The 14,740-nt window shown below is 40.1% G+C and overlaps 1 protein-coding gene and 1 non-coding gene across 12 annotated transcripts in view; both read right to left on the bottom strand.

The window, feature by feature from the left end:
• RNF149 (ring finger protein 149) overlaps window positions 1-14,740 on the bottom strand; it is a 54,434-nt gene that overhangs the window by 16,765 nt on the left and 22,929 nt on the right. For 2 of the 11 annotated variants that reach the window (XR_010149061.1, XR_010149060.1), the window contains exons 6-7: window positions 10,712-10,910; window positions 138-241 (exon numbers count right to left, since the gene is read on the bottom strand). Coding sequence is in view for 5 of the 11 variants with exons in the window: in XM_016949129.4 (XP_016804618.2) it covers window positions 142-241; window positions 10,712-10,910 (299 nt within the window). In the remaining 6 variants the exon portion in view is untranslated. Of the gene's footprint in view, window positions 1-137; window positions 242-346; window positions 873-961; window positions 2,470-3,167; window positions 3,873-5,400; window positions 6,149-10,711; window positions 10,911-14,740 lie in introns of those variants that run through there. The other 9 variants (XM_515662.9, XM_054678067.2, XR_010149063.1 and 6 more) reach the window with 8 other exon arrangements.
• Window positions 2,064-2,177, bottom strand: LOC112208268 (small nucleolar RNA SNORD89). The gene has a single exon (XR_002942682.1). It is a non-coding gene; the product is annotated as a small nucleolar RNA SNORD89 (small nucleolar RNA).

Here is a 14,740-nt window from a genome sequence, read left to right as displayed (position 1 = left end):
GAGGCACATCACAGCCTTGCCCTTAGAGCAGGAGGCAATATTTTGCCACACCTGAGGACCATTTTAAATAGTGAAATTGCCAACAAAAATTGCAGAAATGCAAAAAACATGGTACTGAAGAGACTATGAAAGGACACTTGCTTGTAGTAGGAGAGGAAACAAGGCAGGGCATCCTGTCCTTCAGCCTCCGTCAGGAACGTGCGGGTCAGGCAGCTTGGCTCATTCGCTTCTCTGTGCATGTCTGAAAGTGACCGCATGGGATGATTTTAGGGTAACAAATACATTTTAGTAGGGAGGTTCTCAAATAGGGACTTCGTAAGGGAGGATCAAAATCACAGTATTGGTGTTTACTTGAAAGACTTTAAAATTTATTTTAAATAGCTTACAAGGAATAGTGGTTATATTTATAGAACATTTTATAAAACAGATTTACACTTGCAACACCAACAAAAGCTTGAAAATAAAAGTTTACCTAAAGTAAAATTGGTGGCTGGGTTTGGTGCCTCACGCCTGTAATCCCAGCACTTTGGGAGGCCAAGGTGGGTGGATCACTTGAGTTCAAGACCAGACTGGAGGACATAGCAAGACCTCGTTTATATTGGGAAAAAAAAAATTATCAGGGTGTGGCATGCACCTGTAGTCCCAGCTACTCTGGAAGCTGAGGTGGGAGGATTTCTTGAGCCTGGAAGATTGAGGCTGCAGTGAGCAACAATGGCACCACTGCACTCAAAAAAAAAAAAAAAAAATTGAGAGTCAATAACTGCAATAAACTTTTTTAAGTATAATCAAATGAGTTCAACTGTCACGTTAAGATGCCTTGAATTCTTTTGATTTTCTAGTTCCAATTTCTAGCTTTAATATCTTCAAATCACCTGTTAAAAAGAAGACAGCAATGAGTAACATCTTAGGGTAGAAAGCAGTTATTTCAAAAGAAAAATAGTTTGAGAGCCTAAAATGTAACTATTAGAAATAATTAAGTTTATTTTAGAAAGCTTTAAAGAAATGGTATCGATTTTTATTCTTATAGTGTACATATACATTTACACCTAATTTTGAGTAGCACACTAAATGATTCACATTCTCTGGGAGAATGATGGTCACATGTCTCTTTTAAACAGTATTTTGAATTACATTCCTTAAACATTTTAAGGGTATCTGGAAAATTAATGCATAGGAAGAACTTTTTACACATTTGTTAAAATTTCAGCACCCTCTGTCTACTAAGATATTTTACTGATTTCACTTTACATCCTGTCCTTTTTATGCAATCACTACTGTTCTTATCAGGAAAATCCCCAAGATACTTCCAACAGTACCTGTATAATCCCGGATCTGATACCTGCAATCAGCCCACACAAAGTCCTAGTGTTCCCAGGCTTCTCACTAGCCAATAATACAGCCCTACATCTCGGCAAAGAAAAGCATGGGTTGGCTTTTTTTCCTAATGTTTAAATAAATGTAGTGCAAATACTTTTTTTCACAACTTTGCTGTACAAAGAGGGCAAGTCTCCAGCTGCATGGCTGATTATGACACAGTAGAAATTACACTTTTATAACTAGTAATCCAAATGTTAGTATTTTTCAAAATATGGTGACAAGTGTTTTAAAAAAAACTTTTAAAACTTAAGTAGCTGGGTTGTTGTAGGTGGCGTTTCTAGTTGACTATTAAGTCACAGAAACACAACACATATTAACTACAAAACTAGTTTTGGTTTGAGTCAACATCCTGTGCTTTAGCAAATCACAAAGTAGGGTTTATACCAAGCCCACAGAAACTGCTTTTGACTAAAACATATAATTACCTCAAGTTCTACTTAGTAATACCTATATACTGACTTATAATTTCAGCCTTCATTGAGCAAATAAACTTCAACATGCTCAAAAGAAAAGACTATTGCCAAACTAAGTGACCTTACTGGGGAATTTGGTTACATTGCGTATTTCATCCCCAGTATATGGGGACAATCACCTATTCCTGAAGGTCTATTATTATTTTTAAATTTCAGTTCTCTTTGGGATGCCTTTCTTGACAGCTCCCATGGCATGAAGCGTCCAATCCTGCTACTGAGGTCAGACTAGTGGTTCGCTTCAGGATATTTTGTCATCGTGTGCCCATGGAGAGCAAACTGCTGATGGAGACACTGCAATTCGGCCTTTTCTTGTCATCATTCCTCAGTAGCTGGAGGGAGCAGTCTTTTGGGAAAGGCTGTGTGTTCAGGATCCCTAAAAAGATAGCATGCGGGGAAATTATTACCTGCCAAGTGGTGTGTGTTTTTACACCTCTCTGGCCCTTTAGTTTTCTGCTGGGAAACCCAGAACGCCAGTCCAGACACCGAGGAGCCGAGGAAGCAGGACAGCAGGCAGGGGGCTGCGGAGAGCAGCACAGTCACGGACACTGCCTCCTTCTCCATGCCACCCGCGGTTTCCACAGTTAAATACTGGTCCACATGACATGTGAACACATGGCTCCTATAATGGTTAGGAGGAAGGTGATTCATGTGGTAAATAATATAACAATGAAACCTGATTTATTATACATTCCCCCAATTCTCTGCATCTTATCAACTTAAAACTTTCAGCAAAAACTCTTGTAATATTTGTTTCTTTTTTTTTTTTTTTTTTTTTTTTGACGGGGTCTCACTCTTGCCCAGGCTGGAGTACAGTGGTGTGATCACAGCTCACTGCAGCCTCAACCTCTTGGGCTCAAGCGATCCTCCCACCTCAGCTTCCCAAGCAGCTGGGACTACAGGCAGATGCCACCACACCTGGCTAATTTTTTAAATTTTTAGTAGAGATGAGTCTTGCCTTGTTGCCTAGGCTAGTCTTGAATTCCTGGGCTCAAGAGATCCTCCCATCTTGGCCTCCCAAATTGTTGGTGTTAAAAGCGTCAACCACCACACCTGGCCTGTCACTTCTTTATCATGTTAATTTTCATCTAAAAAAACTTCTGTCACTGAAAACTTTTTCCTTTCAAAGTACTGAACAGTTTTCTTCTCTTGCTAATTTCTTTTTTGCTACTAAAGACTTTTGTTTCTAGAGATATGACCGTAATTATTCCAACCTCTCCAATTTATAATTTAGTGTTCAAGCTTTTAAATTAAGGAACACTATGTTTGACAGCTGCTGATTAAGAAATCACACTTCTGTAATTATCAAAAACAATTTACCTTGGTCTGTCACAGTATTTTTTTTTTTTTAAGAGAAACACCCGTCAAATTTATTGCAGTTGTCCAGTCAGCAATGGTGATATTCTTGCTGATTGCTGATCTTGCCATTCTTGGACCCCAAGTGCTCCATGACCTCCGCAATATTCATGCCATCTTTCACCTTGCCAAAGACCACATGCTTGCAATCCAACCACTCTGTCTTGGCATCTTGGCAGGGCAGATAAAAAACTGGGAAACGTTCATGCTGGGTCCAGCATTTGCCATGGACAAGATGCCAGGACCTGTATGCTTCAGGATGAAGTTCTTGTCATCAAATTTCTCCCTGCAGATGGACTTGCCACCAATGCTGTATGGCGTGTGAAGTCACCACTCTGACACGTAAACCCTGGAATAATTCTGTGAAGGCAGGAACCCTTATAACCAAATCCTTTTTCTCCAGTGCTCAGAGCACGGAAATTTTCTGCTGTCTTTGGAACCTTGTCTGCAAACAGCTCCAATCTGTTAACATAGTTTTATGGATTAGATGAGCAGTCACTTCTTGCTTTCCAGGCCCCTTACCTCGAAGGAGACACAGCCCAAGGGCTCGCCATCGACAGCAATGTGGAAAAACATGGTGGGGTTGACCATGGCTGGAAGCAGGGGGCTCTGGGCGGCAGCAGCATCTGCAAAGCTCACAGCCTTCTTTTTAAAAGTCAGCTTCATTAGCTACTGGGAAGAATGACTAGTTAAAACATTTTCCCCTAGCATTTCTTTCTTTCTTTTTTCTTTTTGAGATGGAGTTTTGCTCTTGTTGCCCAGGCTGGAGTGCAATGGCACGATCTCGGCTCACCGCAACCTCTGCCTCCCAGGTTCAAGAGAATCTCCTGCCTCAGTCTCCAGAGTAGCTGGGATTACAGGTGCCCACCACCATGCCCGGCTAATTTTGTATTTTTTTTTTTTAGTAGAGATGGGGTTTCTCCATGTTGGTCAGGCTGGTCTTGAACTCTTGACCTCAGGTGATCCTCCCACCTTGGCCTCTCAAAGTGCTGGGTTTACAGGCGTGAGCCACCACGCCTGGCCCTTCCCTAGTATTTCTGTTTTTTGTTGTTTTTTTTTTTTTTTTTTGAGGCGGAGTCTTGCTCTGTCGCCCAGGCTGGAGTGCAGTAGCGCAATCTTGGCTCACTGCAACCTCTGCCTCCCGGGTTCAAGCGATTCTCCTGCCTCAGCCTCCTGAGTAGCTGGGACTACAGGCACATGCCACCACGTCCGGCTAATTTTTTGTATTTTTAATGGAGACAGGGTTTCACCGTGTTAGCCAGGATGGTCTCGATCTCCTGATCTTGTGATCTGCCTGCCTTGGCCTCTCAAAGTGCTGGGATTACAGGCGTGAGCCACCGCGCCCGGCCCTCCCCTAGTATTTCTTAAAGACAAAGAGCAAACAATCTACTTGCTACAGAATCAGGATGTATTTTCCTATTTATAATAAACTACAGAAGGTAGATTTCAAAGGTAATGGCTGTTAGGGAAACCTACTTGAGGCTGTCTGCTAAAACCAACTCAGTGTGCAAAGCGAAATACATTTTCTACTTCAATAGCTCCTCATACTGCATCTGTCTGTAGAGTTTATTTCAGTAAAACTGTTTACTATTTCATGAGTAGTAGCTAGAATTAAAGCATTAAGTAGCTGGAGAAAATAATCTATATAAATCTTTATATCCTACATATGGCTATAAAATAAATTTATAATTTTAAAAACTTTTAAATAAACATTTATTTTTACCCACAAAGTAAAGATATACAGAATAACTAGAAGCAAGGAAAGACTATAATTCCACACTCTAAAAAATAACTGCCTCAGGATGTTGACTCAAACCAAAACTAGTTTTGTAGTTAATATGTGTTGTGATCTCACCCTCACTTCTATCTCCAAGAAGTGAGAAAATAGCAGAGTGTGTGTTTAATCACTTTCTAACACTTAGCAGTCTCCAAAAGCTTTGCATTAGCCTGCTCCTTTGACCCAAAAGAACAGCAAGCAAGTAAAAAAGAAGAAACGGTTAAGCAAGGTCATGGTATCAAATCTGCTTAAACTCTAATCAAGAAAACTGGTTATTTCGAGTCAACAACAAAAATTAAAATTCTACATCTTTCGCCCTTTTAATTGTAAAGATTAAATTGTAACTGAAATCAATATAACAGATTCTCAGTCTGCCTACTCATTTTCCTTAACAAGGCAATGAAGAACTTAATGCTCATGTGCAATATAGAATCTTAGCTTTTTATTTGTAGGAAAAAATAAACAGATTTCCCTCCCCAACAAGGCGTCACGAGAAATGAGGCAATAAAGGGAAAAATGCAAATCCTAAAGTCATCTAGTGCCTTTCTGATAATTCTAAACAAAGAAAAAGTGCTCTCAGGTTTTGAAATCTCCACATACACTACAGATGGGCAAAAAAGCTACAGACATCTCAGTTTACAAGTTTCAAGTTCTTAAAAAAAACGAAACAACAAAAAAAACCTTTCCTCCAGGGAAAGCCCATGAGATCAATTATCGAATTGAATTATACAATTCCACTTCAACTAGTCTAACATTGATGTGCTTTGCCAAAAACCTTGAGAAATAGAATTAACTGGTTTTTACAGAACCATAGCAGCCAATTATTTAGAAACACCACCTGTCCTTTATATTAGAGTACCTGCCCCAGTTGTCTTTGTAATAGTCTGAAGCAACACACTGTTCATGGTAAACACTCTATTTTAGTAGATAAATATATGAGGACTAATCGAAAAGTCTCTTTAAGAAGAAAATATCTTAGTCCTTTGTATATCAAATCAGAATCTAATAGGTAAAATAATATACATTATTTTCAAATATACAAATTATGTGCTAAAGTAAAAAAAATAAAATGTCCTTTAGTTCAAGCCAAACTTCTGTTGGTGCCACTTCAGTGGGCACGTGTGCTAGGAGATGGGTCCTCCATGCCGAGAGTCACTCCTGCCGGCTTCTGCAAGAGAGCAACATAAGCTACTCCATCAGAAGAGGGCAGCATATTCCGAGCTTCAACTATGCAAACACACTTACTCACTTGGAGATAATTCAAGATGGTAAACAGAAAAAAAAATTTTTTTTGAGACAGAGTCTTGTTCTTGTTGCCCAGGCTGGAATGCAATGGCACCATCTTGGCTCACTGCAACTCCACCTCCCGGGTTCAAGCGATTCTCCTGCCTCAGCCTCCTGGGTAGCTGGGATTATAGGCACCCGCCACCACATTCAGCTACTTTTTGCATTTTTAGTGGAGATGAGGTTTCACCATGTTGGCCAGGCTAGTCTCGAACTCCTGACCTCAGGTGATCCACCCACCTCAGCCTCCCAAAATGCTGGGATTGCAGGCATGAGCCACCACGCCTGGCTAACAGAAAATTTTAAATAAAACATACACGGAAAACTGATAACCCATTCCACTGATAGCCAACAAGAAAAATCGGTAAACATCTCCATCATATGAGGAGTTTTCTAGCATTAGCCTAGCCAACATTAATCTCATCAGCAGATCAGTCTTTAAAGACAGTCAGAGATGGTGGTACCAGAAGATGTTCCCAAAAGTTGAACAAGTAGCTAAGGTGATGGTGACGCTGCCACCAATGAACACAATAGCCAGTATTTATATTGACCCTAAGAGGTAGAGATTAACACGTCACCAGCCCCGGTTTATAGATGGCAAGGAAGAGGAGCTGGTACTGAAATCCAGACAGTTGCTATTACGAAGTATACAAAATCACTTCACACAAAAGGCTCTTAGAACAGAATACTTCCTTAAAGATAGCAGCAGATCCCATTACTTTTTATTTTGCCAATTTAAAGTTTCTTTTTTCTTTTCTTTTTTGATATAGGGTCTCACTCTCTCACCCAGGCTGGAGTGCAGTGACATGATCATGGTCACGGCTCGCTGCATCCTCGACTTCCTGGGTTCAAGTGATCCTCCCACCTCAGCTTCCCAGAGAGCTAGGACTACAGTAGGCACACGCCACCACGCCCCACTAATTTTTTGTAGAGACAGAGTTTCTGCATGTTCCCCAGGCTGGCCTCATGCGATGCAATCTGCTCCCTGCCACCCTACTTCCAAAAGTGCTAGGATTACAAATGTGAGCCACCATGTCCAGCCTGAAGTTTCTATTAAATGGTGAAATAACATAAGTAATCTCATAAAATGCTTCCTCTTGTTTTATAAATATAAGTGTATATTTATAAATAAAAAATTTGTATTTACTGTTTAAATTGACAAAAACTGTATATATATATATGGTATACAACATGATGTTCTGAAACATGTATACATTGTGGAATGGCTAAATCACACTAATTCATGTGCATTACCTGACATATTTATTTGAAGTGAGAACATTTAAAATCTACTCTTTGGGCATCTTTCAAGAATACTATACACTGTTATGAACTGTAGTCACCATGCTGTACAATGGAGCTCTTGAACTTACTCCTAACTGAAACTTTGTACCTTTTGATCAATATCTCTCCAATTCTCCCCACACCCAACCAAATATTTTGCACTCCCCTTCAAGGAGGTGAAGTAGGTGGAGAGTGATGTAACTGGAGAGTGGAAGGTGCACTTCCACAGGGAAACACCTTCTCCAGGGTCTACCATGAGTAACTTCCACATTCATTTCCTAGTTGCTCCTGAGAGTCTAGTAAATGTTTTCTCAACTATAAGTGAAACCACAGTTTTTTCTGGAAGTATTAATGCCTGATTTTTCTAATTTAGTGTTTTTCAATTTATATCGTTACCGTTATAAGGCTGAACAGATAAAGTCAACTTGCTGTTGCACAATACTTGAGAATTTAAAAAAAGGACAAAGAGAAAAACAGAATGTGAGCCCCATATGGGGTGGGGTGGGGACATTGGGGAAACTGGCTGCTTCAGAATGTATCTGACATTTTGCTGCTTTGGAAACCTAGCTGCTTCTTCCACCTTCTTTATTTCTACCCATGATTTCATGATTTCTACCCATGATTTCAAATTGTATTATCTTAGTTCTAAGAGGGTATTTCAGGACAGCCAATGGTAAACTGTAAGGCACTGCAAGTTAACAAGGTAGCAAGAATGCAGAAAAATCTGGAGACTGCTCTTGAAAGACATTTAGTCAGAATAAGAGTTTTAGTATCTCCAGGGTGCTCATGTACTAGAGAAGGCAAAGTTAGTTTTCTTTCTGGAGTTGGAAGGCAATGGCAAAATCACACTGGTATGCACTCTGGCTCTATATAAAGACATTCTTAAAAATAAGAGCCATTTACCAAGGGAACATGCTGCTTTGCAAGGTGGCCCAGTCTTAGCTGGAGAGCTGTTAGGAGAATGCCTACACAGATCAATTGCTACAATTTTATAATTCTCTGAAATCTATTCTCCTTTTTTTGTTCCACAATGCAGTCTTTTCTTCCTCTGGTGCTGGTTAATACTTACATTCTAATATTTCTACCTATTTTTGCCTCACAGATCCTAAATGTGCAACAAAAAAACTGACTTAGTTTCAATCTTACTGCTTTGGAAAAATATGCTTCCTCTTCTAGGATGACAAAATTCAAAATCTGAAGCATCGATTCTTCCCACTTAAAATAACCTTTAAGTGAATCCAATTCCAATAAAAATTCTGATGAGATTTTCTTTTACTTGGCAAAATGATTTTAGAATTAATCTTTAAAAAATGTAGAATAGGCCGGGTGTGGTGGCTCATGCCTGTAATCCCAGCACTTTGGGAGGCCCAGGAGGGTGGATCACCTGAGGTGGGCAAATCACTCGAACCCAGGAGGCAGAGGCTGCAGTGAGCTGAGATCGTGTCACTGCTATCCAGACTGGCCGACAGAGCAAGACTCCATCTCAAATAATAATAATAATAATAATAATAATAATAATAATGATGATGATAATGTAGAATAGCCCAGAAATTTTTAAAAAGAAGAATAAAGATGAAGGAAATTGCCTTGCAAATATCAAAACATATTATTTGCAATTATTATTCACTAAACAATATTAGGACAACTGATTAAACATTTGGGTTTAATAAGTGGAATAAAAGGAAAAAAACAGATTAGTTAAATCTCCCCTCACACCTTAAACTATATGTGTTTAAGATGTTTAAGATTTACATTTAAATCTTACATTAAGATTTAAATGTAAAATACAAAACCCACAAATACTAGCAAAGTACAGGTCAATATCTTTACAATCGTAACATAAGAAAGACCTTCCTAAGTCAGCGTGCAATCAAAGGCAGAATCATGACAGAACGGGAAACTAAACTACATAATTTCTATCTGGAAAGTACAATGAAAAGCCAAAGGATACAGAAATTGGGGGAGAAATACATAAAATATATGACAAAGCCCTAGTATTTTCAGTGTATAAAAAGCTCTAAGGATCAATATGAAAAAATTACTATCTCCATAAAAAAATAAGCTAGGGATAAAATAAGCAGTTCATCAAAGAATAAAGATGACCAACAATGTGAAAAGAGGACAAAAATGTAATTTAAAAAATGCAATTAGTCTAGACAACATGGTGAGACTTCATCACTTCAAAAAAATTTAAAAAGTTAGCTAGATGTGGTGGCACACGCCTGTGGTCTCAGCTACTTGGGAGGCAGAGGTGGCAGGATTGGTTAAGCCCGGGAGTTTGAGGCTGCAGTGAGCTGTGTTCTCATCACTACACTCCAGCTAGGGTGACAGAGCAAGACCCTGTCTCAAACAAAATAAAACACAAAAAACAAAACAAAAAAAAAACATGCAGTTCACTACATTTTACCTATCAGAGTGACAGAAAACAATTAGACAAGGCATAAGTATATATACATAATGATTTCAAAGTGCTACTGATAATACAAACACTCATTAATTAGTTTCAAAAAATTATAGAAAATTCAAAATGTAATCCTCTGTAGCTGTAAAAAATTATCTACTTATCAACATAGAAAGAGCTTCATATATTAAGTAAAAAGTAGGTTACCTAACAGCCCATAAGTGATATTCACCGACCCTTAAACACCTTTCGATTTCCAGAAAAACATCTGGAAAGGTAATTATCAAAGTGTTAAGATGACATCTCTACGTGGGGGATGACTATTTTCATTTTTTCCTTATGCTTTTCTGCACTTTATGTATTTCTTTATTTTCTTTCACAGCTACTAATAAAATTCCTTTTTTTTTTTTTTTTAAAGAGACAGGGTCTTGCTCTGTCACCCAGGCTCAGGCTGGAGTACAGTGACAGGATCATAGCTCACTGCAGCCTGAACTCTTGGTCACAAGCCACTCTCCTGCCTCAGCATTCTGAGTAGCTGGGACTACAGGAGAATGCCACCATACCTGGCTAATCTGTAAAGTTTTTGTAGAGATGGGGTCTCACTATGCTGCCCAGGCTGTTCTCAAATTTCTGGTTACTTATTCTTCGATAGCTCAAACTCAAGCAATCCTCCCACCTTAAACTCCCAAAGCACTGAGATTACAGGTGTGAGCCACCACTCCTGGCCACATTCTATTGTTTTATAATTTGCACACCGCTCACCTAGCAATGCCGTATTTTCTCCTGCATCTCCTTTAAAGCTGGGATCACACTGTGGCTCAGATTCAGCAGGGGAGGCTGATGGTGGACTGCTCTCATCGCTTCTGTCATCATCTGGTAAAGCTAGACTCAAATTTGCAGCTGGATCCCTTCCAGGAGGAGATTCTGGAGCAGGCATCTCCTGTACATCCCCAGGCTCTCCCTTGAGAATTAGAACAGAAGAAAAAACATGATCAAAGCTTACGTATCATCTGGCTCGTAATTCACACACAATATTACGTACTTCTGTACAATGAATCTGGCAAAAAGCACATCAATGTCTCCCTTATCTAGTATCACAAGAAAATGAATTCCTTCTCGACAACCAATCTCCTAAGGCCAACATGTTTTTTATTCTAAAAAACATTTCCCTTCCTTGATACAAGCAATGCCACCTTTTAAACTACTGACAGAAAGTGAAGCTTTCTTCCACTTCCTTGCCTTCCCAGACAGAGGATATGAGGCCATAGCCATGAACTCTGATTACCGCCCTGTGCTGGTTTACAGTGAGGCACTAGGGTTTCAGAGGTAAACAAGGCTTTTGAACAGATGCCTTCAGACTGTATTATTTTCTTGAAAAAGTTACTCTGGCTCCTTACGTATGGACAGGGTGTTGATCAGCTGTAGTTTGCCTCCACCTTCCCTCCTCCTTCCATTTGCTGCTTTAAAGAAAGGAAGACAGTGAAAGTGGAGGGCTGGGGACACTATCAGCATCACTGCATTAAGTCTCGACATTTGGGGGACAGCTAGAAACCTTATTTGATTAATACCAGAGTCAAAGCTGTGTTGTAAGTGGATGGAACTCCTGGTAAAGTGACTTATTAGATGAGGGGTTACTGCAGGTTGACTATGACCTTCTGGCTCAGCGTCTCACCATTGCTTCAAGTAAAAACACCACTCACGGGCACCCCTCCTCCCTCCACTGGGCTGTGCCCCCCACAGCCCTGCTCCACCTGTGTTCTAGAACCTGCCCCTCCTGCCTCACCAGTAACGTAACGCCCTCCCATCCCTACTCCTGACACACCAAGCAACAAATCCTGTGGCTGTGACATCACAATACCCAAACTCCTGCCCAGCCTAGCCCCAACCTTTTTACCTAAATATCTGCCAACTTAACTACCTGCCAACCTCCAACCCTGTCTGTTCACTCCACAGACACGGCATTAGCCTCAACACTTTGGTGTGTCTGATGGATAATGCAACACCCAGCTCAACTGCCCTCTCAAATGCACTTGCCCCACCTTCCAACTTCTACCTGGCAGCAGGGCACGTGACCCCTCCTCTGTGCTCCTACGGGCAGCACTTCAAACAGGCCTCTTTGGCCATGTCATGTCTGTATGCGTGCCCTGACCCCCTACCAGTCCAGAAAGTGAAATCTTCAAGAGCCCATGAGGGGAGGGGCTGTGTCTTACTCATCTTTGTCTCCCCAGAGCCAAGTGCAGATCTAGCACCTTAGATGTCATTTCTTTGACCCATCCTTGCCAAATGAATGAAAATAAGTGACATGGACACACTGAAATGGTTACAGCTGTAAACCTTTAAAGCCTGTGTAGTTGACTGAGGGTGACTCTCACTACAGTTATGGGGAAATAGAGAACTAGTTACTATAAGAGGGCACAGCATGGCTAACTAAAGCATACACTGCAGGAGGGGGTCAACAGGTCCACAGAAAAGGGTGTACTGTCTAAAGATTCAAAAGTCAAAGGCAAGACAGTAAGTTTCTGAGGTCTGATGTTACTATAGGTTCTGTTCTTCAAACAATAAATTAGGCATTCTGGGGATATATATTCTAGCTTTCTGAAATTAACATTCTAAGAAAGCAACTCAACCTTATGTGAGATGAAGAGTCTTAATTTTTAATATATGAAATATATATATAGCTTATTTCCAAAAACAAAACTCATGAGGATTAAAGTCCCTCTGCTATGGTCAGTGAAATTCCTTTCATACAAACATCCAGAAATGAAAAGCAAGTTTAAAAATACTGACTAATGAAGAAAACAACTTAGAATACGCTTTAGAGTGTATCTAATGAAGGAAAAGAGTTCTAAAACCTTGCCAAGAAAGAAATCCATCAAGCTCCCTGTATGCTATTATTTAAAATGCTGTCCTACAAAGGCTCATCCTCTCATCTAAGCTACAGTTTCTGGAGTAAAGAGGGGATGAGCCAGGTTCATTAAGAAAGCATGTTATGCCATGCTAATCATAGCTACAATTACTGAAAACCATGAATACGTGAAGAAATTCTAGAAGAGAGACAAATTTTCTGGACATCAAAACAGTCTCAGTTTCTAGTCAGACAGTTCTTGAACACTGACCTCCACCTTCCTGTGATCACACAGTGAAGGCGTTCTGGAACTCACATTTAAAAAACATAATTCAGTGGCCAGGTGCAATGGCTCACGCCTGTAATCTCAGCACTCTGGGAGGCTGAGGCGGGTGGATCACTTGAGGCCAGGAGTTTGAGACCATCCTGGCCAGTGTGGTAAAACCCCATCTCTACAAAAAACATAAAAAATTAGCTGGGTGTACTGGAGTGCAGGTGTAATCTCAGCTACCTGGGAGGCTGAGGCAGGAGAATCACTTGAACCCATGAGGCAGAGGTTGAAGTGAGCCAAGATCACGCCACTGAACTCCAGCCTGGGCGACAGAGTGAGGCTGTCTCAAAAAAAACCAAACAAATCATAATTCATAGAGAATGACAGTAGTTGTTAAGGAAGTGGTCTCTTAAGCTAGAATATGAGGGGGCATTTTAAGTAGACTGCAGTCTGGGAAATAAGTCTCGTTTAACGGGTCAGTTCTTTAATGATGTCACTACAGAAGCTTACATGACCATAATGGCTTAAAGCTGCATAAAGTGATCATCATTTAAAAAACCCCAAATTGTACTTTCTAATTCTACAATAAACTCTATGAAAAACTCTAAAAATATGTTTAGCAACAAGACTATATTTGATAAATTATTTTCCCCAAAGATCTTTATTTAAAAACTGTTATTGAGACAAGGTTTCACTCTCATTGCCCAGGCTGGGGTGCGGTGGCACGCTCTCAGTTCACTACAACCTCTGCCTCCCAGACCCAAGCGATCCTCCTGCCTCAGTCTCTTGAGTAAATGGGACTACAAGAGCGTGCCATCACATCCAGCTAATTTTTTTTGTATTTTTAGGAGAGACAGGGTTTCACCATGTTGGCCAGGCTGGTCTTGAACTCCTGACCTCAAGTGATCCGCCCGCCTCGGCCTCCCTAAGTGCTGGGATTACAGGTATGAGCCACCAAGTCCGGCCTAAAATTGTTTATCTTTTAAATGAGAATATGTTGAGACATTAATAGATTGTACGAAGACTCTAAAAACAATAAAAAATATAACCTAAAAAAATATATTTTTCCCCTCTATGTTCCCCTCTTTGGGTAGGGTAATAGTTAAGTGCTTGGACCCTGGAATTAAGCAAACTTTATTTGAAAGATGATTCCCCATTAGCTAACTGCATGACCTCAGGTGAGTTATTTAGCTTCTCTAAGCTCAAGTTTCCAATCAGTAAGATGGGAATAGTGACAGCACTTATACAGCAGCTGTGAGGATTAGACAAAACAAGGTATGGAAGGCATTTGTTCAGCATGTGGCTAGCTACTACTATGATTTCCTTTTCATTTTGCCCCCGTGTCTTCTGTGTAAGGCCCTGTGACCATCGGTGATGAACCAAAGTCAATGCAGGACAAACTGCCCCAGGTCTATTTGATTCTGAAACCTAGGAATAGGGAATATTTGATGTTAAGAAGTATTGGCTTTGTTTTCTTCACATGTAAAATGAGCATATTAAGCCTGACAACCTATGAGGCTCCTTCCTTTTCAAATATTTTATGATTCTTGTCTATACAAAACTAGCATATATACATTCTGTGGTGCAGCATGCCAAAACACATTACTCTGTAAGTAATTACAAACTCTCTGGGAAACATCTGAGCGTATTATTCTACCATCATAAATTTATTTCA

This window comes from Pan troglodytes, chromosome 12, assembly GCF_028858775.2.
Source record: "Pan troglodytes isolate AG18354 chromosome 12, NHGRI_mPanTro3-v2.0_pri, whole genome shotgun sequence".
NCBI lineage: Eukaryota > Metazoa > Chordata > Mammalia > Primates > Hominidae > Pan > Pan troglodytes.
The sequence above is the reverse complement of the archived record's forward strand: the minus strand, read 5'-3'. Positions and strand labels throughout refer to the sequence as shown.